The sequence below is a fragment of the Onthophagus taurus genome, chromosome 1 (assembly GCF_036711975.1).
Source record: "Onthophagus taurus isolate NC chromosome 1, IU_Otau_3.0, whole genome shotgun sequence".
Taxonomy (NCBI): domain Eukaryota; kingdom Metazoa; phylum Arthropoda; class Insecta; order Coleoptera; family Scarabaeidae; genus Onthophagus; species Onthophagus taurus.
This window is the reverse complement of record NC_091966.1, coordinates 4,506,875-4,534,242: the sequence shown is the minus strand read 5'-3', so window position 1 is coordinate 4,534,242 and position 27,368 is coordinate 4,506,875. Positions and strand designations below refer to the sequence as shown.

At 30.4% G+C, this 27,368-nt stretch overlaps 3 protein-coding genes across 9 annotated transcripts; all 3 read right to left on the bottom strand.

Annotated features, from left to right (window-relative positions):
• Nucleotides 1-321: 321 nt before the first annotated feature.
• On the bottom strand, nucleotides 322-778 carry LOC139429236 (wurmchen 2). The gene has a single exon (XM_071194756.1). The coding sequence runs from the start codon at nucleotides 776-778 to the stop codon at nucleotides 617-619; it is 162 nt and encodes a 53-aa protein (XP_071050857.1). The 3' UTR covers nucleotides 322-616.
• A 66-nt stretch (nucleotides 779-844) lies between these two features.
• Nucleotides 845-1,662, bottom strand: LOC111418559 (wurmchen 1). 2 transcript variants are annotated; one of them, XM_023051099.2, is made up of 3 exons: nucleotides 1,560-1,662; nucleotides 1,135-1,329; nucleotides 845-1,077 (listed from the first exon to the last, which is right to left on the bottom strand). In XM_023051099.2, exons 2-3 carry the CDS (start codon nucleotides 1,313-1,315, stop codon nucleotides 845-847), a joined length of 414 nt encoding a protein of 137 aa, XP_022906867.1. In that variant the 5' UTR covers nucleotides 1,316-1,329; nucleotides 1,560-1,662. The 2 variants fall into 2 exon arrangements, with proteins under 2 accessions (XP_022906867.1, XP_071050853.1); XM_071194752.1 differs by lacking the exon at nucleotides 1,560-1,662 and having other exon boundaries at nucleotides 1,135-1,378.
• Nucleotides 1,663-5,686: 4,024 nt separating this feature from the next.
• LOC111418560 (Poly(A) specific ribonuclease subunit PAN3) lies at nucleotides 5,687-27,332 on the bottom strand. Of its 6 annotated transcripts, none has more exons than XM_071194741.1 (11): nucleotides 27,228-27,332; nucleotides 26,700-26,784; nucleotides 26,474-26,636; nucleotides 21,655-21,866; nucleotides 21,332-21,590; nucleotides 14,921-15,193; nucleotides 14,586-14,822; nucleotides 12,062-12,347; nucleotides 11,817-12,008; nucleotides 7,119-7,281; nucleotides 5,687-7,058 (listed from the first exon to the last, which is right to left on the bottom strand). In XM_071194741.1, the coding sequence occupies exons 2-11, from the start codon at nucleotides 26,772-26,774 to the stop codon at nucleotides 6,927-6,929; spliced, it is 1,992 nt and encodes a 663-aa protein (XP_071050842.1). In that variant the 5' UTR covers nucleotides 26,775-26,784; nucleotides 27,228-27,332; the 3' UTR covers nucleotides 5,687-6,926. The 6 variants fall into 6 exon arrangements, with proteins under 6 accessions (XP_071050842.1, XP_071050841.1, XP_071050847.1 ...); XM_071194740.1 differs by having other exon boundaries at nucleotides 26,840-27,231; XM_071194746.1 differs by lacking the exon at nucleotides 27,228-27,332 and adding an exon at nucleotides 26,961-27,221.
• Nucleotides 27,333-27,368: the final 36 nt, after the last annotated feature.

The following is a 27,368-nucleotide window of genomic DNA, read 5'->3' as shown; positions in this document are numbered from 1 at the left end:
AATTTATTCATCAGTTGTAAGGCTAAAATATATCACGCATACTTATGTTATTGTTCTTCAATATAAATCATTCACATACAGTGTGTTAATTAATTATCGTACCAGACGTCATCATTGCAAGTATGCAACCAATATCACACAGTAAGTATACGTAAACATGATTTTCGTATTGTAATACCAATACTGTAATATTGGTTACATATTTGCAATAATGACGTGGGATACGATAATTAATTAATACACTGTATATGACTGAAATAATCTATAATACTAAGATGTGATAAAAAAAGCTTTGATAAATACAGAGTTAAAAATACCAAAAAATTTACATAAATTTATTTATTAAAAAAATGTTAGTACATATTATAAAAATAATAAAATATCAAAAATTTGATTCTAACTTTTAAAAAATTCTTCATCTTAATTAATAAAAATGTTAAGCACGAACATTATTCTTAAAAACAACCGAGATTATTTTTAAGAAATGAAATTGCGTTTGTACTAATTTTAAAATATTCATTTTCTTTAAGATGATACAAAAAAATATGTATCCTAAGTTAATAAAATGTTGTTAAAAAGTACGGACGGATTTAAATGAGATTCTTTCTTACATCTCTTAAATTATCTCTCTTGGGGGCTGATAATGCTCATCTTCTCGCGTGTAAGCATAGTGCCTTGTCTTACACAACTTTGGACCATATTTAAGAATGGTCATTATCACCCCCACAATAAGGACCAAAGTTAAACAAGCTGTAACTGGCCAATATACATGTAACATTTTTAACCTTAATTTTTTTAACAATACAAATTAATTATTAATATGATATGAATTAATTCTCAAATATTAAATATCACTTTCTCTCTTTTGCATCTCAAAATATTTTGTGGGAGATTCTTTTTTAGGTTGAGCCACCTGTTCAGTCGATTGATTATACTCAACGTTACTATATTGATAAGTTTGTTCTTGAGTTTCGTAGAGAACAATTTGTGGTAAATGATCTGTGTTTAATTCAGTATAATCTAACGGCGGTTGTTGATGCGGTGTGCTTGTCCACAAAGAAATTATAAATCGATTTCCTAAAATTAAAAAAAATTATATATCCATATAATTTTAAAGTTATTAATTTTTCTCACCTGTATGTCGATCGTTCCAATATTCACTGTATTCGGAACAACATCCCAAAACGATGTTTATTATAAAAATAATCGCGGCGATTATCGTAACTACCGCTATAACAATATAAAACGTAGAAAAATCCCCGAATTGACCTTTATCTCGAAATTTCTGATTATAATAACTATACAAATCCTCCATTGCACATCTTCTATCTAAAATAAACGAAACAAAACGAATCGATGAACGTTATAACGCCACGAACCACACCTTTCCAAACAATTACGACGCATAACAGGCGTGGTTTTAAAGAATCTCTTTAACTATGAGTCGTTCTTAGTCAATTAACGTTAATTGGAACGATCGTAGAGTGAGTAATAATAGAGGGGGAGATTAACTCAAAAATTTTTCGTTTTTAATGAAATAAATTGAATTAAAACTTTACCTGTTAAAAAGCGGTAGTTGGATCGCGAACAGGTAGCTTTTTAACGTAAACATACAGGTGGTGACGTCAAGATGTCTTAGGTGTTTTTAAGATATGTATATTTGGTTATCTAACCAATAGGTGTATTGTGGTGTGTTAATTTATAAAGAAGTACATATAATTTATTTTTAATTTCAATTTCCAACATTAATTGGTGCAAATGTCACATTAATGGTTTTTTGTTCAATTTATCATTTTAAATGTCAAAAGTGACATTTAAATGACAGTTACAATGACATTAATAAACATTTTTAATAAGTCACATAAACATTCTTAGGCAAGGTCCGTTGAGTATTAGTTATAAAATTATCCAACTCCAACAAACTGACGGGATAACGTAGGAAACGTGACGTCATTGGAAGAAAAATATATAATATACAGTGTGTTAATTATTATCGTACCCGACCAGTGTTGCCACCTTTGCAGCAGCAATATTCCCGTTCTGTCTAGTGAAGTAGCCACCAAAATTTCCACCAAAAAAAAAAGCTTGTTAAGTGAAGTGTAGTCTATTCTTATAGGTATATTTTATGTATTCTTATATTTTATAGGTGCGAAATGTCTGTGACCAATAGACAAAAATTCCCTTTTTTACGTAAAGATTCCCTTTTTCCCTTCAGGTGGTAAAAATTCCCTAAAAAGAGATAATACCATCGATATGGCAACACTGTACCCGACGTCATCATTGCAAGTATGCAACCAATATCACAATATTGCGTATTGCACTGTGATATTGGTTGCATACTTGCAATTATTACGTCGGGTACGATAATTAATTAACACACTGTATAGGTGTCCAAATGTCGATGGGTTTGCAGGGTTTTCAGTTATTATGAACAACTAGAACAACCCAGAACAACAAAGAAAATCAAATTTTTCCAAAAATAGGGAGCTAGTCAAAAAACCCGTTTTTTCTCGTCGTGTTTTTAGTTTTTGTATTTGCCGCTTTGGAACAATGTAGAACAACTCTAAACAATCTAGAACAACAATGAAAAATTTAAAAATAAAAAATGTGTGGCTAACTTCCCGCACTATATTATTATAATTTATTATTAATATAATGTATAATAATATTTGTATTAATAATTACATATTTAAACACTAAACAAGTGTTATTAAACTCAAGAAATAAAGAGTTAAAACTACATTCGGGTTTAGCCGTCTTGAGAGACGTGCGGCTAACTCCGAATGTTTCTAGTTCTAGGTCTTGTGTTAGTTCTAGTGATACTGCTAGTATAAAACTAGAACTAACACAAGACCTAGAACTAGAATCATTCGGGGTTAGCCGTCTTGAGAGACGTACGGCTAAATCCGAATGTTTATAGTTCTAGGTCTAGTGTTAACTTATATATATATATATACAGGGTGAGTTTTTTCCATGTTTAGTATGGAGATCTCGAAAACTAGCGGAGATAGAGAGACGATTAAATAGGAAAAGAATTGCAGTTTCATGAACTCAATTTAATGAGCTTTTTGTTTTTTGGATGAAATGTATGGCTAACTAGATATCTCGAGAAAACCTATTATTGTTTTTAGGAAAAATGTGTAAAGGAAAAATTTGTAGGGTATTACATGTTTAATAAAGCAGTCTAACTGATTTTTTTATTTAAGCAATAATTTTTGAGTTATAACACACTTGTAATTTTTCTAATGGAAACCATAATTGGCCATGACTTTATAAAAATGCCATTACCCCCACCACCAGTTTTAACAAGATGGGGAACTTGGCTAGATGCTGCCATGTACTATGCCGATCATTTTAAAGAATTTCAAGGCATAATACTTGAATTTCAAAGTACAGAAAGCAAATCTATTGAAGAATGTCAGAGAGTTCTAAAAATACCCGAACTTGCACAACAATTGGCTTTTATTAAAAGTCATTTTAAATTTGTAAGTCAGTGTATTCAATTTTTAGAAAAACAGCAGCTACCCTTAGTAGAATCCGTAAATATTATAAAAAATTTTGAAGCGGCAGCAAATAGTGTCCCAGGATCTATTGGTCAAATAGTAAAAGAAAAAGTGATTCAAACTCTCTTAAAGAATGAAGGATTCCAGACATTGTACAAAATATCTACTATTTTAAATGGTGCGGAACATTGCGATTTTGAAATAGATCCAGCGATTATACCAAAATTTAAATATGCACCAATAACAAGTGTAGATGTTGAATGTAGTTTTTCCAGATATGTAAACGCAATAAATTGTAAAATATAAATATTAAATATATTATTATCATCATTATAACAAATTTTTATTTATTTTCTCTATTATCGTTTTTTGCTTAATTTTGTTTATTCTATGCTTTTTTAACAGATTGTATGCCTTTTAGGAACTTTTTGTTTAAGATTTTCATGCTTTTTTAAGCACTTTTTTCCAGTTTTTTTACACTTTTTTATCCGGTCTCTAATCATAACTATACATTTATTTTTGCAGTTTCTAATAGTAAATTTAGTTTAGAAACTTTTATCATTCGTAGAGAATATTGATAAAAAAACACCGTTTTCATATTAGATACAAAAATATTAGGCTCCGAATTCAATAACACAAAAAAAAAAATAATAAATAATCTGAATTGGTAGTGGCAAGTGAAAATCCAACTCAGCTGTCATAACTATTATGTATGCAACATGCCAAGTGTAGATTTAGCTAAATCACATTTTTAATTTCTTTTAGTTGGTTTAATAAAAGAATCCAAAAACAATAAATTAAAAATAAACAAAAAAACGACAACACTAACAGGAATAATAAAAAAAAGTACATAAACTAACAAGACAAGTAATAAAAAATACTAAAAAAATGTTCAAAAACTTAGATTTTTTTAGTGCTATTATTGAAATCGGAACCCAACATTTTTGCATTTAACACGAAAATGGTGATTTTTACCAATATTATCTAAAGCGCCCTTCACACGATCAATATATATTGTCAATATCTGAGTACTGACAATATTATTGAACGTGTGAGTAGAAAGATTGACATATTATATTTCCATATTGACATATGGAAAATATTGATGGGATGGTTTGACGAAAACGAAAATATTTGATATATTGACAATAAATATTGACACTCCTACAAGCGTTAGTCATGCGAAAGAAGTTTTGAAAATCTTTTGGAGTAGATACGCAAACCTCATTCAACAAATTCATTTGAGAAAACGTCTCTCTTTAGAAGCCATTCCCTAGCCCATATTCTCTTTTTTCTTCCAGCGTTCTATTGTTAAAGCTAAAATAATAACTACACAAACTTTTTGACGGTATGACATCTTTGAATGTCAACACAAAACTAAGTAGATTGTCAATAAATATTGATAACCTGAGGCAATTACAGTTTGTCAATATTTATTGGCCATATTGACAATATTTTATAGACAATATATATTGATCGTGTGAAGGGTGCTTAAGAGTAATAAAAGTTTCTAAACTAAATTTACTATTAGAAACTGCAAAAATTAATGTAGGGTTATGATAGAATAAAAAGCTCTGAGCAAACAAACTTTAGGAACAGCCGATATAGCATTGTGCTCGCGGACCGATCCAACTCATAAATTGCTTAACAGGTTTTACATGACATTGATTTATACTGTACCAAATTTCAGCGCTTTACTTTAAATAGTGTTTAAGATATTTGGAAAAATGTGTTAAAATTTGCTAACTTTGATGGCCTGATCTTTGAAATTTGAAGACTTTTACTAATTTTTTTTTACATGAATCGTCATCATTTTCACTCTAGTATATGTGGTTAAATTTATTCCCCGAGTCATCGAAACAGCTGTATATCAATACAGTTGTTGTTGTTTACTTAATCATTAATTAATTCTTCAATTTCTTTGCATTACATATTATTTTATCTCAAATATTTCTTAAAACGCTTAAACTTGCTTTTAGGATAAGTTACACAACCAATTAAAAGATTGGAGATTAATCTATGAAGTTCCAAGTTGCGTAATTATCCGGTTCTAAGCTATAGAAAAAAAATATTTTTTTGTAAATCTTCTTGTTGAATGAAAGGATAAATAAAACTGGAACGAAAGGATTAATTAATGTTCGGAGTAACAAATATTTAAAGTTGCAATAGAAAAATAAAAAAAATATTATAAACATCTTTATTGAAAATAATTTATAGCGTAATACTATAATATACAGTGTTACAAATAAAAAAGTACATCGCACGATTTATTTATTATTTTGTATCTTCTTATTTTTTTTTAAATGAAATTAGAAATTATTCCATATCATTATTTTATTTTAGTTTGTTGTTGTACACGAACGAAAATAGTAGTAGAAATTCCCAAAAATATCATTATTATTGAGTATCCTGCCAACAACGCGTTTACTTTTTTTTTTTTGGGGGGGGGCTTTATTATATCTTTTCTTTTGAGATTTGCTTAACACTTTAAATCACATTTAACGTTAAAATAATAACAAAATATACAGATCAATTCGTCGTCTTTTTTTAGGAGAAGTAGAATACCACGGATTAAAGCAAAAAAAATTGTTACACTAAAAAGAATTAAAAATTAAAATAATTACGTAATAAAAATTAAAAAATATTGTCCCATTTTACTATTCTTTTTCTCATCTAAAAATTTTTTAATACTAAAAATTCTAAATTTAATACAAATATCAATTCGTTTTTTTTTTTTTTTTAATTATTTTTTAATCTTTAATCAGTGGTACTGTATATTGTACTATTTTTATTTTTTATTTTAATGTACGTTTTTATTTATTTTTATCCCATTTAGTTTATTTTTGTAGTATTTCAAAAATTTTTGTTTGGAGTAGGAAAAAAAATGATTGGGTTTAATAAAGAATAACTTTATTGAAATAAACCTTTCTTTACAATAATCGAAAAAAAAAGTATCACAATTACTTTTCATGATTTTCTCATCATCTTTTTATCTTAAAAAATTAATTACATCTTTTCGAACTTTCTCTTTTCTTACGACAAGGATATGCAAAAAGAAGAAAAAAGAAACGTTTATTTCTAAGTAGACACGTATTTTTTAATTCTATTTAAGTGAAAAAAAAATTTTTTTCGTTTTTTTTTTCTTGTACGGACAGAAAATTGAATTTTCCTTTAATTAATTCTTTTTATTTGTTACCCGTTGGTTGATATTTTTCACTTTTCGTTAATTATAAAAATGTTTTTTCTTCATTTGTACTTAGATTTGGCGAAATTACATTATTTACGTTTACTGCCTAAACCCAATCATTTTTCACCCACCCAAAAAATTCTTTTTTAATAATTATTTTTCTCTAACTTTACCATTTTCCTGCTGCTGCCTTTTTTAATTACTCATCGACGAGAAGATGACGGCTTTCTGATTTTCTACGAGACGTTATTTTCCGACGTCGAAACTGAGACATTGAGGATCTCATCAAAAGATTGCAAGAGGCAATGTTTCAATTCGGCGTAACTCACAACCAATATACTTTGTTCATCTCTCGACATCAAACAAACCTACAACATTATTTATTACTTTTGTTGCTTTAGTTTATGTTAAATAATTAATATTATTACCTTTTCTGGAGCACCAGTGTCTAATTTATTTAAACACTGCACAACATGAGCCATATCAAGCCAAGGTCGACCTTCTTCAGTAACCTGATGGAAAACATAATCACGGAAGAGCTTCAACATATATCTATCCCCAGTTTCACTCCATGTTCCATCCAAATTTAACCTAAATCATTAATTTCATTTCATTAAGTCCTTGCAAATTGTCGAACCCGTTTTTCACAGCAATTATGAGAGATATCAAAATATTATGTAAAAATGTTTGAAGAAAATAATCTAGAGTTTGATTTTGTACTTTTAAACTGGTTTTTATTTAGATTTTATGTAGAATTTAAGTCTAACCAGTTTCGGCCCTTGGCCATCTTCAGAGACTCTACAAATAGATTACCAACTCTCATCTTATCCATTTTACAAACAAGTTTCTTAATGTTTCTTTTTGTTTTGTTAAAAAAGATTACATATGAAAGTCGAAATCAGATTATCAGTTACTAATTTACAAAATTAAAGTGAAGTGTGATGTAAAAATCGACGATTTTTTTTTAATCAACGTGAAATGACCCAAAAAAAAACACGTTAAAAATTAAAAAAAAGTGACTAACACTAGATTAACTTCAGTTATAAAACTTCTATTATATGATAACTAACTTCAGGTTTAAAATGTCAACCTCAATTTTGACATATTTGTAATGTTCATTAAAAAACCTTTAAAATGAGTACAAACACGATATATATATCTTCAATATTAATGAAGTTATGGTCAACTTCCGGTTAAGAATGTCAACGTCAATTTTGACATATTTGTAATCTAATCTAATAATTATTCTAACTTTTTTGAGATCAGTGCGTCTTGTTTGGATTCATTTTAAAAGTTTTTTTTAATAAAGAATACATCATGAAAGAACAGCATGAAGTTATTCATTTGTCTATTATATGATAACTAACTTCAGGTTTAAAATGTCAACCTCAATTTTGACATATTTGTAATCTTCGTTAAAAATCCTTTAAAATGAGTACAAACTCGACATATTTATCTTCAATATTAATGAAGTCATGGTCAACTTCCGGTTAAGAATGTCAACGCCAATTTTGACATGTTTGTAATCTAATTTAATAATTTTTCTAACTTTTTTTGTTTTTTGAGATAAATGCATCTTATTTGGACTCATTTTAAAGATTTTTTTAATAAAGAATACATTATGAAAGAACACTATAAAGTTGTCCATTTGTCTATTATATGATAACTAACTTCAGGTTTAAAATGCCAACCTCAATTTTGACATATTTGTAATCTTCATTAAAAATCCTTTCAAATGAGTACAAACTCGACATATTTATCTTCAATATTAATAAAGTTATGGTCAACTTCCGGTTAAGAATGTCAACGTCAATTTTGACATATTTGTAATCTAATCTAATAATTATTCTAACTTTTTTGTTTTTTGAGATAAGTGCGTCTTGTTTGGACTCATTTTAAAGGTTTTTTTAATAAAGAATACATCATGAAAGAACACCATGAAGTTGTCCATTTGTCTATTATATGATAACTAACTTCAGGTCTAAAATGTCAACCTCAATTTTGACATATTTGTAATCTTCATTAAAAATCCTTTGAAATGAGTACAAACACGACATATTTATCTTCAATATTAATGAAGTTATGGTAAAGTTCCGGTTAAGAATGTCAACGTCAATTTTGACATATTTGTAATTTAATCTAAAAATTATTCTAACTTTTTTGTTTTTTGAGATAAGTGCGTCTTGCTTGGAATCATTTCAAAGGTTTTTTTAATAAAGAATACATCATGAAAGAACACCATGAAGTTGTCCATTTGTCTATTATATGATAACTAACTTCAGGTTTAAAATGCCAACCTCAATTTTGACATATTTATAATCTTCATTAAAAATCCTTTAAAATGAGTATAAACACGACATATTTATCTTCAATATTAATGAAGTTATGGTCAACTTCCGGTTAAGAATGTCAACGTCAATTTTGACATATTTGTAATCTAATCTAATAATTATTCTATCTTTTTTGCTTTTTGAGATAATTGCGTCTTGTTTGGACTCATTTTAAAGGTTTTTTTAATAAACAATACATCATGAAAGAACACCATGAAGTTGTCCATTTGTCTATTATATGATAACTAACTTCAGGTTTAAAATGCCAACCTCAATTTTGACATATTTGTAATCTTCATTAAAAATCCTTTCAAATGAGTACAAACTCGACATATTTATCTTCAATATTAATAAAGTTATGGTCAACTTCCGGTTAAGAATGTCAACGTCAATTTTGACATATTTGTAATCTAATCTAATAATTATTCTAACTTTTTTGTTTTTTGAGATAAGTGCGTCTTGTTTGGACTCATTTTAAAGGTTTTTTTAATAAAGAATACATCATGAAAGAACACCATGAAGTTGTCCATTTGTCTATTATATGATAACTAACTTCAGGTCTAAAATGTCAACCTCAATTTTGACATATTTGTAATCTTCATTAAAAATCCTTTGAAATGAGTACAAACACGACATATTTATCTTCAATATTAATGAAGTTATGGTAAAGTTCCGGTTAAGAATGTCAACGTCAATTTTGACATATTTGTAATTTAATCTAAAAATTATTCTAACTTTTTTGTTTTTTGAGATAAGTGCGTCTTGCTTGGAATCATTTCAAAGGTTTTTTTAATAAAGAATACATCATGAAAGAACACCATGAAGTTGTCCATTTGTCTATTATATGATAACTAACTTCAGGTTTAAAATGCCAACCTCAATTTTGACATATTTATAATCTTCATTAAAAATCCTTTAAAATGAGTATAAACACGACATATTTATCTTCAATATTAATGAAGTTATGGTCAACTTCCGGTTAAGAATGTCAACGTCAATTTTGACATATTTGTAATCTAATCTAATAATTATTCTATCTTTTTTGCTTTTTGAGATAATTGCGTCTTGTTTGGACTCATTTTAAAGGTTTTTTAATAAAGAATACATCATGAAAGAACACCATGAAGTTGTCCATTTGTCTATTATATGATAACTAACTTCAGGTTTAAAATGTCAACCTCAATTTTGACATATTTGTAATCTTCATTAAAAATCCTTTGAAATGAGTACAAACACGACATATTTATTTTCAATATTAATGAAGTTATGGTCAACTTCCGGTTAAGAATGTCAACGTCAATTTTGACATATTTGTATCTAATTTAATAATTATTCTAACTTTTTTGTTTTTTGAGATAATTGCGTCTTATTTGGACTCATTTTAAAGGTTTTTTTAATAAAGAATACATCATGAAAGAACACCATGAAGTTGTCCATTTGTCTATTATATGATAACTAACTTCAGGTTTAAAATGTCAACCTCAATTTTGACATATTTGTAATCTTCATTAAAAATCCTTTAAAATGAGTACAAACACGACATATTTATCTTCAATATTAAAGAAGTTATGGTCAACTTCCGGTTAAGAATGTCACCGTCGATTTTGACATATTTGTAATCATCGTGAAAAATTCTTTAAAATGAGTCCAAACATGATACGTTTAGTTCCAATATTACTCGAAGTATAAGCAACTTCCGGTTTGAAATGTCAATGTCATTTTGATATATTCTTCATTTTTATAAAATGTCTTAATATTTGTCACAAAAACAAAATTATAATAAAAAACAATAAAAAATTAAGGTTGGTATTATTGAAATGCTATTTCCATTGTTTCTAACTTAGGATTTAATGTTTTTTATCCTAACTTTTTTGTTTTTTGAGATAATTGCGTCTTGTTTGGACTCATTTTAAAGGTTTTTTTAATAAAGAATACATCATGAAAGAACACCATGAAGTTATCCATTTGTCTGTTATATGATAACTAACTTCAGGTTTAAAATGTCAACCTCAATTTTGACATATTTATAATCTTCATTAAAATTCCTTTAAAATGAGTACAAACACGACATATTTATCTTCAATATTAATGATGTTATGGTCAACTTCCGGTTAAGAATGTCAACGTCAATTTTGACATATTTGTAATCGTCGTGAAAAATCCGTCGTTTAATTCCAATATTACTCGAGCTATAAGCAACTTCCGGTTTGAAATGTCAATGTCATTTTGACATATTCTTAATTTTTATAAAATGTTTTAATATTTGTTACAAAAAAAAAAAAAAAATTAAGGTTGGTATTAATATTTAAAAATTGAATTGCTATCTTCATTGTTGCTAACTTCCGGTTTAACGTTTTTTATTCTAACTTTTTTGTTTTTTGAGATAAGTGCGTCATCTTTGGACTCATTTTAACGGTTTTTTAATGAAAATGACAAATATGTTAAAATTGACGTTGACGTTTCAAATCTGGAAGTGATTGCATCTCCATTAATATTAAAATTAAATATGTCGAGTTTGGACTCATTTTAAAGAATTTTTTATGAAGTTGACAAATATGTCAAAATTAAAAGTTCGAACTTTTTGGTTTTGTGAGATAAATGCGTCAAGTTTGGAGTTACCTTAAAGGTTATTTTATGAAGATTACGAATATAATAATAAAATTAAAGTTGAAATTGACAACTAAAAGTTTTTTTCACGACTAAACCCGAATCTTTCTAGTTTTCCTTCTAGTTTAAGTTCAATAAAAATATACATCATAGTAATATCTTATGCTAATAATTAATTTATTTACTTACTCCGGACGTTCATTAATCGTCCCTAACTTCACCAATAACCTGAATAAACGTCCATTTTCCATCTCCTTCGACACTTCATTTTCCAAAACGTCCGTACGAGACTGAATATTATCTAATTGCGTGTAAAAACGAGCACCAATCATAGGCATTAAATCCGTGACGCTTCTCCTTGCAGCCATCGTTAGTAAATACCTTAAAAGTTAAGAAATTAATGAAAATGTGATTAATTTTTAAAATTATGTTACATGATGAGATTGCGTAAATCGGCTGTATAAGTGCGAGTGACAAGTTCTAAAGCCGTGGTGATGTTGTCCCTTTGAACGGCCATCGTCGATTTACAAGCTAGCGCCAAAACCAGTTTCCCCAAAGCCGACAAATCGTCTTGTTGATAATGTTGAATTAAAGCGCTAGCGTTTCCCGTCGAACTTGTATCGCTCATGATTACGTCCATCACGCCCAAACAGCTTAATCTGAGCCGGTTACCGGATGTTATGATGATTTTTGTTGGATCTAAACTCCGACATGCCAAACCTAAATATAAAAATTGTCTAATTAATAAGTTATAGACTTTCCCTTTGATGGGAGATGTTTGGAATGAAGTGAATAGCGATGCCAGTCCGAACCTGGAAATGCTAACAGAACTTTCACATAACTCTTAAAATAAACATAAAGTGTGTTAATTAATTATTGTACCCCACCTTATCATTGCAAGTATGCAACCAATATCACAGTATACGCGATTTGCGTATTGCAATACCAATACTGTGATATTGGTTGCATACTTGCAATGATGAAGTCGGGTACGATAATTAGTTAACACAATGTGCTTAGAATTGAGACGTGGAACGCAACATCTTGGAACAGTAAAGATCAGGAAATCATCATGGAAATAGAAATGCATAATATAGATATATGTGCCCTCTTATAAACTAAAAAGAAAGACTTTACTGGTAATGGCTAGAAGCTATGGGAGGATTGTAGAGATATTTACTGCCAATCTTTTAAATACAAATACAGTTCTGCGAATTCAGTCTGACGGCTGTAACGTGGCATGGTTCATATTTAAAGAAATAAATACTATGGAGGATATAAATACTATGGAGGACCTGTATGCAGACTTTTTTGAGTTAAAGATATGATTATGTTTTGTGTTCCCCTTGATTAATAATAACTTATATAGTTTTTATGTAAAATATGGAAATAATATGGACTTCTTACATGTTTTGTTAAAAAAATTCATTGAATTACATTTCTGGAGCTGAGATATTATCATTTTCCGGGCTGTATATAGACTTTATTGTATCACTGTATGGTTTTTCAAATAAACTCTTCTTTAGATCTATAAAGGGCCAATTCTGCCATTACCTCTGCAAACTCATCTGGGCTTGTTACAGTAGCCATATTGTCTATAAACTCTGTTGTATTTGTTCTTCTCTATTAAGATGAATTCCATTAAAATTTGGATCTAGAAATATTTGCAGCAAGATGGATTGGATTTATGCCATGTTTCAAAAAACTTTCCAACTCATAAAAGCATTCAGCTACTTGCGTTAACCTTGGTTTATCTCCTTCCAGTTGGGTTATGTATTTAATAAAAGGGTTTATTCAGTGATAAAAGATTGAAACTTTTACCCAAAAAATATCCTCATCCAATATCAACTTTGCAACTCGTTTACTGAGTATATCTTCAACTGTTTCACAAACTACTAATGTTTTTAATGCATATTGTGTATCAAGAAGACTTTTTAAACTATGAATAATTGATCTCCATCGTGTTTTCACAGGTAATTTTAAGGAAATGACTGCTCTGGTGTCATTTCTTTTAGTTTGCATTTTTTTTGAAAGTAGCCAATAATATGTGAGAATTGTTAATTTCTTTGATGACAGCCTTAACATCTTCCATGATAATAGATCATGGAATAGATAATAGAACAATTTAGCATATGAGCAATGCATCCATAAACAGAAATATGTTTGTACTGTTCATGAAGTATATTTCTTGCTATAACCATTGCACTGGCATTCTCGATTACTATAGCAAAGAATTTGTCAATACCAACTTCTTTCAAAATTTCATGGATTTTTTAGCAATATATTCTGCGGTATGTCGACAAATATTTGTTGGCAAAGTTTTATGAAGAGTTTGGTGTAGTACTAATGAAGTTAAGTATGACTTTTAAGTATTAACTTTTTCATACTCAAAGTCCAGTAAGTTATTTGATAATAAATAACGTGCAGGCAAAGATGGTTTCAAATGTTTGAAAAATGATTGCCAGCGATTATTTTCAACAATGGCAAATGTTGATCTAGCTTCTCTTGTTCAACTTTTGATGAAACATCAATAAAACCATAATTTAACCAAATATATATACACTATATATTAAAATATTTAAATCAAAGGATATACCAAGGGAGTCAAACTGAAAATGTATAAGACCAGTTAGACCAGTTGGAGCAGAGTCCTTGAATTTGTAGAAGAACAAAAACGCTCTTCGTGTCTTTGAGAGAAAAATATTCCGTAAAATATTCGGATCAGTGATAGAGGAGGAGGAAACACGAAGAAAAAGAATTTTTAACTGACTTAATAGGAAGCGAAGACTTGATACATTATTGCCCAAGAAAAGATCAAGAATTGGAAAATGGTCGCTGAAAACCGTAAGAAGTAAAACTATTATTTTTATTTTAATCAACAGATTTTTCTTTTTTCTAAGACACTCTTATTGTATGAGTGCTCATTTTAAAATATCATTAATCGTTTTTAATACTTACCAGCAGAATGAATAATCCTTAGCGCGGAAGTTAGCTGAATAATATAATTCCATATAAGCGATTCTGGAAGTCTGTTGCTTTGCTGGTGTCTTAAGATATTGTTTTTTTGTTGACTGTATGGTCTCGGTGATGGATCATTGGCAAAAGGATCTGTGTACCCATTTAACTGGTCCGGGGTAAAGTGTTTGCTTAGAAGAGTCTCCGAACCCGGGTGATAATCGTAAACAAAAACAAGAGCTAATTAAAAAAACAAATTAATCAATCAATATTGATTTTTTTAATTAATTTTGACCGAGAATTTAAAATTCCCGTTAAATATAAAAAGCTATACATACAGTTATCATTAAACACTTTAGTAGTAAAAACTTCTTTCAATTGAACAATATTGGAATGCACGAGTTTTTTCCATTGGTCAACATACGTCATACATTTCGTATTTTGCAAACGAAAACCATGAATCCTTCTTAAGCAATATCTAAGACCTGTTTTTACGTTGGTAGCCTTGTACATCGACGCTTGATATCCGAGGTGAGCCTTTTGTAGTGTATTATTTGGAATCGGCTCAAGAGGACATAAATCGTGATAATTATCAACTTCTTGTGGGAGATCTAAAATAAAATAACTCGAAATAAATATGGTGTTTCATGAGGAATGGTACATACATTAATATGTTATAGATTTGGTCATTTTAAGCAGAAAAGTTCCTAAAAACATGTTCTTAATTCTCAAAGGTAACTGAGATACAGCCAGGTAATGCATAAATTGATATCACGCACGGCTGTTGTGAACCAGTCATTCGTCAATGTTTGACATTTAATGCCACACATATTGACTAATGCAGAATATGCTGATATGTGTTTTGTTACGGTTTCTGCAAATGCACAATTTCCTAACCTAGTGCTGCCAGATCAAGAGCATTTACTCGAATATTCAATAGATTGCATAAAACCGGTTCTGTTCCAATTACAAGTATTCATTCTCAACGCGCAAGTGTGCAAACTCTTAACGAAGTTGAACAAATTCTTCAGTCGGTAAAACGCAGCCCATCTACCAGTACAAGAAGACTTTCTGCTCGTCTTGGTGTTCCTCATGTAAAAGTATGGAAAACATTGCGTACTCATGGCTTGTATCCGTTCCATGTTCAACCAGTACAACACCTTGAACCAACAGACTGCCAGGAGATTGGAATGTGGGGATGTTTATCAAGTAAAAGTAAACACACGTGATTGCGGCCAGTGCTGCACGAATCAAGGCACATCAGGATAAATTACGCAGCACAGTGCGTGATATCTTGAAGAGATCAGCCAAGTGCATCGTGTTAGGCGGTGGGATATTCGAACCCTTCCTTTAACCCTTTGTGTCCCAAGAAGTCAAAAATTTTGAAACTTTGTGACAGAATTAAAATGCTATCAAAATACACTCAGTTTTTGCCTTTGGAATTAATTTTAACAAAATATGAAACCCCCAGTCCAGGAGGATAATGGTACTTGAGAGTACCGTCAGGCATTAAAATATATTTTGGTGATGTTGCAATATATAAAACGTTTTATTGCTAATATAAAAATAATACATTTTTGATTACGTTAGAAAATAACTAACACTTGCTTTAGCTAAATCACATCATGAAATTCAAAAAACAGTTGTTTTTTTCATTACAACATCAATAAACTTTGCCGCAGCACATTTTGAGTGACTAAATAGCTTTGGCAGAACAATTTTCACACCTTCCACTTTCTTTTCCAAAAGTAATCCAGTGCGAACCACGGTTGCCAAGTATTACGTCGTCAGTAAGTTGACGAAGTTGATTGACATGATCTACCGAACCCATGTTTTTATTGTAATCATCAACGACCGAAGGATAGCGCACATCAATTTTCATTCCATTCTTTTGCTTCCTTTTTACTGTGGTGTCTTCTGTTCCATGAAAATTAGAGCAAAATTTCACCCACTTACTGTCCTTCCATTTGTAATAACTTACATCTAAATTTGATATCCAGTAATCATAATCTCCTCTTTTGATTCGTTTATCATCTAACAACATTTTTTGGTGCACCTTTTTTGTAGACCTTGTTGTTTCACAAGCTAAGGTTTTCTCAATTTTCAGTTTCTCCAAAAGATCAGTAAGTTGAAGGACAAAGTTTTCTTCAATTTCAGGAGATTTTCCCTGATACACATCAAATTTGTTTATGTACCCTTTCTTATCTGCTAAGCACCAGAGCTTATAACCCCTTTTTATGGCCTTCATGGGATTGAATTGTTTTATACTTGACCTCCCTTTGAAGATTGTCATGAATTCATCCACAACCGACTGCATAGTAGGGATGCACATCGCTGATAAAAACATCGATATTAGAACATCGATGTTTTCCAAAAGTGAAACATCGATGTCGAAAACATCGACGTATTATACCGATACATCGATGTTTAAAAAAAATATTCAGTGGCTGAATTTTTATTATAAGAATTATCATAATAATCAATACTATTTGGACCGCGTTCTGCATCATTTGACTAAGCGACAAATAATAATAATAATAACTTTATTATCATAAATTTAATCACTAAAACTAGAGACAAAATGATGACGATTTGTGTAAAAATTTGTGAAGAAAATAATCTAGAGTTTGATTTTGTACTTTTAAACTGGTTTTTATTTTATATAGAATTTAAGTCTAACTAGTTTCGGCCCTTGGCCATCTTCAGTGACTCTACAAATAGATTAACATCTCTCATCTTATCCATTTTACAAACAAGTTTCTTAATATTTCTTTTTGTTTTGTTAAAAAAGATCACATATCAATGTCGAAATTAGATTATTAGCTACTAATTTACAAAATTAAAGTTTCAAAATTTGTAAAATGAAACCACAGAATAACCAGAACTGACAGCTTTGTCGGAACGTTTGATGTTTTAGATTGGCGAGTTTGGGACCTCGATGCTTTGGCGCCATGTAGGGCTCCACTGTTTCAGCCATTTTATTGGAGTTTATAATACAGGTTCACACGCTTAAATTTGTATCGTAAAAGAATTACTTATACACAGCATTTTTTTTTGTGTTTATGCTATTATTTTATTTAATAATATAATATACATACACAATTTATATATAAAAGTAGAATTGCAATATAAATTTTTTTAATCCATCGTGTTATTGATAATTTTAAGGACAGAATTACACGTTCTTAGTAATTTACCCAAACATTTAATGATAAGAAACATTATTTAATTATTTGAGATACACGTACTTATATAAACTTATGTATATATCATAAATAGACTTTAGGTTGGAGTCAATATGTCAAACTTTTATTAGTAAATAATAAACCGACGTGATATTAGCTCAAAATAAACTCCAATAAAATGGCGATTCACAAGGCCCCATGTTGTCTAGACGGGCTCACTGTCATTTCTGGTTATTCTGTGATGAAACTAAGGACGAAGTGTTACAAGTTTACAGATTAAAATTTAAGAACGCTCTTTTTTAACGAAAGAAATATTAAGAAACTTGGGAAAAATTCAAGAATCATCATGTGGCTTAAAAATCGACGACTTTTTTTAATCAATGTGAAATGACCCAAAAAACACGTTAAAAATATAGAGAAAGTGCGGAAAAGTGACTAACAATAAGACTAGATTAACTTCAGTTATAAAACTTCTATTACATGATAATTAACTTCAAGTTTAAAATGTCAACCTCAGTTTTGACATATTTGTAATCTTCATTAAAAATCCTTTAAAATGAGTGCAAACACGACATATTTATCTTCAATATTAATGAAGTTATGGTCAACTTCCGGTTAAGAATGTCAATTTTGACATATTTGTAATCGTCGTGAAAAATCCTTTAAAATGAGTCCAAACATGATACGTTTAATTCTTATATTACTCGAGGTATAAGCAACTTCCGGTTTGAAATGTCAATGTCATTTTGATATATTCTTAATTTTTATAAAATGTCTTAATATTTGTCACAAAAACAAAATTATAAAAAAAAAAAAAAAATTAAGGTTGGTATTATTGAATTGCTATCTTCATTGTTGCTAACTTAGGGTTTAATGTTTTTTATTCTAACTTTTATGTTTTTTGAGATAAGTGCGTCATCTTTGGACTCATTTTAAAGGTTTTTTAATGAAGATGATAAATATGTCAAAATTGACGTTGACGTTTTAAACCGGAAGTGATTACATTTCCATTAATATTAAAGTTAAATATGTCGAGTTTGGACTCATTTTAAAGATTTTTTTATGAAGTTGACAATTATGTCAAAATTAAAAGTTGAAAGTTCGAACTTTTTGGTTAAATTGTCAAGTTTGGACTCACTTTAAAGGTAATAATAAAATTAAAGTTGACATTGACAACTGAAAGTTTTTTTCGTTCTAGTTTTAGTTCAATAAAAATATACAACATAGTAATATCTTATGCTAACTAGCGCTACCTACCACTGCCACTAGAACTAACACTAGACCGTGAACTAGAAACATTCGGATTTAGTCCCACGTCTCTCAAGACGATTAAACCCGAATGATGCTAGTTCTAGATCTTGTGTTAGTTCTAGTGATAGTGCTAGTGTAAAACTAGAACTAATACTAGTCCTAGAACTAGAAATATTCGGTCTAGTGTTAGTTTTAGTGCAATAAAAATGTGCAACAGTGATATCTTATGCTAACTAGCGCTACCTTCCGCTGTCGTTTGTAAAATGGATAAGATGAGAGATGTTATTAATAGATTATTTGTGGAGTCTCTGAAGATGGCCAAGGGCCGAAACTTGTTAGACTTAAATTTTATATAAAATAAAAGACAAACTTTCAATTTTATACTAACATCTAGAAAACGACACTGACTCGAAATTCATCTATTTTTTTCTATTGTAGAATTTCTTGGTATATCTAAGTGGTTTGACTGCTAGCGTCAAATTGGCGTGTAAAGCGTCAAATTTACGTGCTATACCGAAAGTAGAAAATTTTCTAGCCTTCGCAGTAGCTTTGCTCGCAGTCATTATTATGGTAATAGACATGTTACACGTAAATTTTGACGGGAACAGTCAAACCACACTCCTCCGTAGTTGCCGCCATAGCAGTCAATTGCGACGTGTAACGTCGGCTTCTTACCAGATAGCATGAAAATCTCTAAAAACGATAAAATGTCGCTTAGTCAAGTGATGTATAACGCGATCCATTTATTATAATATGATAAAACACATAGATAATGTTATTTAAACTTATTTTTAAGTATAGAATTCAAAAACCTTAACTTTGACAACCTTTTGCCTAATAAGAAGCGATTCCTGATTAATTGTTGCGCCAACTTCTGTGTTCGTTAGACACTGAAGTTGCTAACAGTGGCAAATATTTCATTGCTCTTTTATACAACCATGGAAATAATGGTCGATTATTTTATCAAACATCGAAGATAAAATATCGTTCATAATGAACGATATATCGATGTTTTATAGACTTCAACATCGATGTTTATGGACGATACATCGATGTTTTCGAAAAATCGATGTATCGTTTGCATCCCTACTGCCTAGTGCCATGATAATAACTGGAAAAGTGACGGCTTCAAGTGTTTCAAAATACGGACGAATCTTGTATAGTTTATCCGTATTGTTCTTAGGAATAATGCTGTATCGTTGACATGCAGATATGATCAAATCTCCTGAAACCTGTGACGGGTGATTGTTCGTATAATAAGTGGTACACCCAAGTCTTCAGCATTATTCCAGAAGAGTTTATAGCTTGGCAAACTGTGATAAATCATTAAGAAATTTATGCCAAGGAAACACAGTAACTCTTCTTCTTTCAACTTTAGCGTTTGAAAGGTAATATCTTCCACACAGTTACCCATCAGTGTTAGGAAATAATCTGTAGGACTATTCCAAGTTGCAAAAGTATCACCAATTATTCCCTCTGGATAATCGTATCTTGGAATTTCAGTCTGTTTTTTCCGTTTTCTCCATTTTTTATCAATTTCTGCTTTTGTTCTTCTTCTTGGGTCCTTTGTCACGTATTTCTACTACTTCAGCGTCACTTTCCTCATTTTGATTAGTTAGTTGTTCTACTTCTTCATCTTCTAGTACTGGTACTTCACTAGCACTGGTAAGAACAATGTCATCTTCTATGTCTGTCTGTTCAGAATTATTAATTTTCTAATTCAACACAAATTTTTCAAGCTCTTCATCAGTCAAAGCTTTATTCAAGTACCAAAACGTATCTGTATTCGCTTGGCTTATTTTTACATCAATCTCAATGTTGTAAATGTTTGAAAATTGTAATTGCAATACGTAAAAAATACACGAAGCTGCTCACAAATCACACCTAATAACCATTTATCAAAGAGATACCTCTTTGAATAACAAAATTCAGCAACACCACTTTTCACTAAACTTCTAACCTCACATCTGGATGAATAAGTTTAAATGTACCTAAAACCCTACAGTGCGGATTGCGTCATTTTTTATATAGGTTCTTTCTTGTATAGTAGAAAGTACCGACAGTCGAATAGATACTACAGTTTAAAATGAGCGCTTGAAATTACCGGTACTTTAATGTACCGCCAGGACACAAAGGGTTAAACTCCGAATTTCGATATTTTATGTACACATTTAAATAAATCAGGTTATACATTAACTGGCTGTATCTCAGTTATCTTTGAGAATTGAGCACATGTTTTTAGCACACTTTTATAACATCTTAACATATGTACCATTCCTCATAAAACAGAATGTATAAAAAAAAGCTATTTACCTGGATATTGTTCTGGATCACTTTGAGCTAACGTCAAAGCATTTCGACTCAGTATTTCTAATCGAGCATCATCCGATATAAAAAACGAACTGTTCGTTCCCCTCGTTTTTATCGAGCTAATGTGACTCGGCGTTCCCGGGTAAACTTGGTACGCAGATCCAACACTTGTATTTGTAATCGAACTCATCGTTGAATCGTTCGACGTATGTGAAGTATCAGCTGCCGTTGGATAAAAATACGTCGTTCCACCCACATTTTCCTATTTTGCATAAAAAGAAAAAGACGCTTTTATTGATAAGAAATTAAACAAAAAAATAAGTTACTTGATATGCGACGGAAACCGTTCCGATTGGTTTTTCGATAACACCATGCGAAATTGGTGAACAATTATTGATAGCCAAAGGTGGTGGTGACGGTTGAGGTGTTCCATGGGGTGAACCGGTCCCGCTATGAGGAGAATCCACCAACCGTGGGTATCCGGGACCTGGGGCTGTACCTGCCAGTCCAGGAAATGAATTAAAGAAATTTGGGGAGGCTGGAAATATTGGAACTCATTGGAACCTTTATATTACAAGGAATTTTTATTTTTGTATTCAAAATAAATCGAAAATTTATAGAAGATCTTAAAAGTTATTATGGTTTCAGTAGAAACAGAAATAAAGGAGATTAAAATTTTAATTCAATTCTTTAATTAGTATGGAGGATTCTATTAATCCTATCACAACGCGTGGACGAAATAGGCGCGAAGTAGCAATAAAATATCAGGTGGTGTGGTACTCAGTACTCAAAAATAGAAGTAGAAAGTGATATAAATAAACTACACAGCTATAAAATTGCTTATTTATTGAAAATTATTTTGAATACATAGTAAAACACTTTCATACTCATATATATCGTTGCTATTTATAGGTATGTGTTACAGTTTCATGTCTATGAGTGACACTGAGTGGACAAGCCATTATTATCTTTCATCAACGATTGTTTTTTTACCAAAGTTTGGATTCGTAGAATTCAAATTAAATATTTCTTTTATATGACAATTATGTATGTAGATAAATTTATCATTAAACCAGCTAGTACTTCGTCTCTGGATTTTTATTTATCATGGAAAACACAGGTTCCAACAGAAAAGGAAAGGGTGCCGAAAATTGTTGGAGGAACCTATTCAAATGAAGATATCTTTGCTAGAACAAGTAAACCAGAAAATAAATTAAACAAAAAATGTAGTCAACTGAACAAACTGATGAGATTATAATAATTCTGCCGTAAATAACTAATAATTCGAATTCAGTAACATTTTGAACATATCACATGTATTAAGATTTTTCTACCAATAATGTTCTTGGAATAAAATACCAAACATAATAGATAGGAACATAACAATTTTGTTTAATAAGAATTTATCCTTGAATGTTTCTCATCATCTGTCAAAGTCAAAATGTGATTGAAGTTCAACATCTTTATCATGATGAAGTTACGTTTGGAAGCAGATGGTTTGAGGTGGCCCAAGACAAAGAAGCAGCATGATGTTAATTAATTACCGTACCCTACGTCATCCAATACCAATACTGTACGATAATTAATTAACACACTGTACTCATCATGATGTGTTATGCAAATGATGCAGCATTAATCGCAGCAACAGAAGACGACCTACAATAACAACTGTATCATTTCCTTCAAGTATGACTAAGTCCTATATTTATATAAAGTTTTTTTTTTTATTATTAACTATGATTGATAAGCTTTTATTTACCAAAAATAACAAACAGAAGATCAAATAGATGAAACAATTAAAACAAAAAATTAATGAAAAAATTTGGATTTAGATAAAAATATAAATTTATAATACAAATGAATTTGGAAATGCAATAAAATACGATAAAATATTTATTTCGTTGTCTTCATCGGCGTTTGGTTTATTAGGTATATCTCATTAAGTGTTCGACACGTCCTATCCAAAAGTTTATACATTCGCCATCAATACAAAATAAATTTCAAATATCGGCGTTGGAATAATCTGCCATGATGTTCAATGACTACACCCATCGTCAAATGTAGGTAATGACAACAATAATACAAACATGGATCAAAAACTGTCAAAATTGGTGGTAAGAAGGTTTTGGAAGTATTGTTTCCATCGGTTCATGGTCTGTTGTTTTTTCTTCATTGTTTGAGGAAGATATATGTTTCTGTACGCCTCGCGACTATACTTGTTTGTATTAGTATCCTTTTACTTGCGGTCATTCTATCTTTGTTTTGTTGATAAACAGCTTGCATACGATCTTTGTCATACCATTCATTCCAACTTTCCCTTGGTTTGTCCTTACTGTTACGCTACGAATACTATATAGAGCGGTTTCAAGTGATTGTCAGACACTTTCTGGTTTTTGCTCCTCAGACTGTGCCCCTATCACGGCGTTGACCTCTTTTTTTAGTACTTATGAATATCTTGTTTCCTCGACTTTTAGCTTCTCCACATACAGCTTAAGGATTCCTTGTCTATTAGATGTTTTGTTTCGATTAATCCTGCTTCTATAATCTATGCTAACTAGATAGCGGTCAGAGTCCCAGTTCACATTTCATAATATTGACATATTTCCTCTATCAAGACATGGTCTATATGATTATTGATCTCAGACGATGTCCAAGTCCATTTCTGGATGTCTTTTCTGGGGAATTGGGTTACATCAACCATTTTAACCGGTTCCCAAATGTTCTCCTTGATGTTCTTTTCAACTATAAATGCTACATCCACCCAATTTGCTTTTATTGTCTTTGCCGCTGTGTGTTTTCTATTCCTCTAGTATGCTGATCCTATCTTCACCATTTCGTCTGGGATTAAGTACTCAAATCCTATTGAGACTTCTTATATTCCATGTTCCCATAATTGTGTCTAATCAGGGACAAGTGCTTTTTTACGTGGTAAAGTTGTTTGCCTTATTGTTCTGTACTTCACACCGAGGTTGGTTACCGCGATCTTCCACAGGATTGCTCAGGCTGAGAGTCGAAAATGGATAGGAGGGGCTAAGAGACAGTAATAGGATACGGTGTCGAGAGAATTCTTTACCAGATAAAACCAGCCATCAGAAGCATAAAACCACGTACAGAAGATAAATCCAAAAAATTAGATGACGTAGTCTGATGATCTAAATAACTAATGACAACAATAATACAAACATGGACCAAAAACTGTCAAAATTCCATTGCTTTCTAATAAAAAAAAACCTGCATTTCGTACATGTTTTAATAAATTTCCCAATATGAGGCAAACTACAATAAATAGGTATAGGAATGTTTATAGATAATTTGTAGAGAATCAAATTCCTTTTCTGATGGGATATAAATATGGGGCGTTCCATTTAAAATTTTCTACTTTCTCGCCATTGAAAATGGAGAAACAATTTTTGACCATCCTGTATAAGATACTGCGATACAACAAATTACAATCTATTTGATAGCATCTGAAAAGTAATCGTGCCAATTTAGACCTTTTTTGAATGAAGGTTGGCTGAGATACGGGATATTAAAGGGCATGGTGAAATTTACCAAAAAAAGCTTAAAACCAAAATAACTCAAAAACGAAAAACGCTAGGTACCAATAACTTTTATCAAAGTCAACCTATTTTTTTACATACAATTAAACGGTGTAATAAAAAGTATAGCATTTCATTTAAAATAACGAAGTTATGGTCTACTTCTGGTAGACCGGAAGTGGCGGCCATTTTGAAAATGTTTTAGATCGAAAGTTCTGAATGAACAACCCGTGTTACCAAAATTTCAATACTCTACGAATAGTGGAACCTGAAAAAGTTCTAATGAACCAGTTATGTGAGACACCTGTATGTTAAATTACAAAGTCCATATATGGTAGTTCTAGATAATCCGTTTTCTCATCATTATCATCGATTACATTTAGAGCCAAACCAGTTTGCCATCTTATAGCTTCTTCCTTAAGGTTCCTTAATTGGTCTTCTTCCTTTTTTGTGTATGATGAACCAACCTGTTTTATGTCTCCACTTTGGAGCTTACCTTCGCTCTTGTATTTGAAATAACCAACATTGAAAAGTCTTCATTACCCCACTTAATCCAGAACAATTAACACAACAATACCTTTTCCATAATTAGCATAGATACCTTTTAACAATGAATAAAAGTTCTGCAGATGCAAACTGATAATTATTGACTTTAACACATCAACTTTTTCAACTGTAACTTTGTCTTTGTAATTATATTTAGGTCACAAAATATACATGGAAATCATTTTCTTCACACTTACTGCCAGAAAATTTAATCTCACAAGCCAAACCAAAAAGATGTTTCCTTGATATTAATAGATCACCATGACATTTCCTACACACAGCAAAATATTCAAGGTTTGTTCTAGGTCAAGGTGTTTTTGATCAAGGTTTATCAATCTTTATAAATGGGTTATCATTAAATTTTTCCTTTTTTTAAGGAAGGTCTGTCACTTTTTGGCATCATAAATTTGATTATATTATATAACTCAATGAAAAACACAAACTGTAGCACATTTATACATAAATTTACATTGAATAAGTTAAGATGTATTTCCAAATTAATTGGAAATACATCCTAGTGCTTACAATATACTACCTACAAATACTTACAATATGTTTACACAGCTTGATTATTATTTCTTCACTATTCAATAACATTTGATGGGTTTGTTACAACCATCAGTTTTTCTACAAGATCATTTAAAGTAATAAAAGTACTGTTTAGTCCTATGTTTAGTAGATAACCTGTTTGGTGTAGCTGTTTCTATTTGGGTATGTTTAACTTAACAAGATTTAAACATTTTAGCACACACATTAATGACTTAAAAAATTCATCAATTTATGTTTCTCCTTATCCTGATATGTTATTAAATATTTATTATTAAGAGAAGAAGAAGCCTATTTCCCATCTATAAATCATCACAAATTTTTTCCTTAAATAATATATAAAAAAAGTTTTCTCTTATCACATCAATCTTACACAATACAATAGCTCCTTTAAACTTCCAGCATTTAATATAGATAACATATTACTTAACCTTTTTTCATTTAGATAAAACATAAAATTGATTAAAGACAAAATTATAATAGGCAAGTTAATTTAAAATAAAAAATTACTTACATATTTTCCCAGAAGTACTCGTTGTAACAATTCGCGCTCCAGGTACAAATTCTGGTGACTGTGGAGTAACCTTTTTCGATGAAGTAATTGGAGTCTCTAATGAGATCTTTGAAAAACTTTGAGTTAAATTATTAGTGACTGGAGTTGAAGAACTCTGTCGGTTCTAAAATAAACGAAATAGTACAATAATTAATATTTAATTATAAATAATTATAAATATAAATACCATGTATGTAGCCAATTTGGATTCTTGAGGTACACCGTTGGGTGGAGAGTACGGTAAAAACATTGAATGATCCATTCCTCGAGATCTGGAAATCCTTCAATACTTCAAAGTGTTACGGAAAAAATAAAAAGTTTTAAGACCTTTTTTTTAAGAAAAAAAAGTGAAATAAAAAAACCACATGCACTGTTTTTTTTTTGTTTGTATACGTTTTCTTGGTTGGAATCGAAATCTTAACCTTAAGATGGTGAATTGTACGCTCACATGAAACTAAAAAGCTAAGGGGATGAAAACGACGCAACAAAAAACGGGGCCAACCTTGGGATGTGGATATTTTGTACAACACAACACACGGCCGAGCGATTCGACGACGTTATTCTAATGATTTTCCTTATTTTCTATTATTCTTCAAAAACTATATATAACGTTAACGCGTTGTAAACTACATGATCGTACGCATTTTCGTCTACGATTAACAAATTTTTTTTATTTCGTACAGGAAATATATTGACAGATATGTCATCTACCTACTCTCAAAACAAAAGCCTGTTTCACTTCATTTTGCTGGTTGCTGCACTTGTTTGAGGTTGAGGGCGCCACAATCGACCTCTTGTCAATTTGACAGCGTAAAAATTTCGTTTTGTTGAAGGTTAACCTAAATACATATTTTTT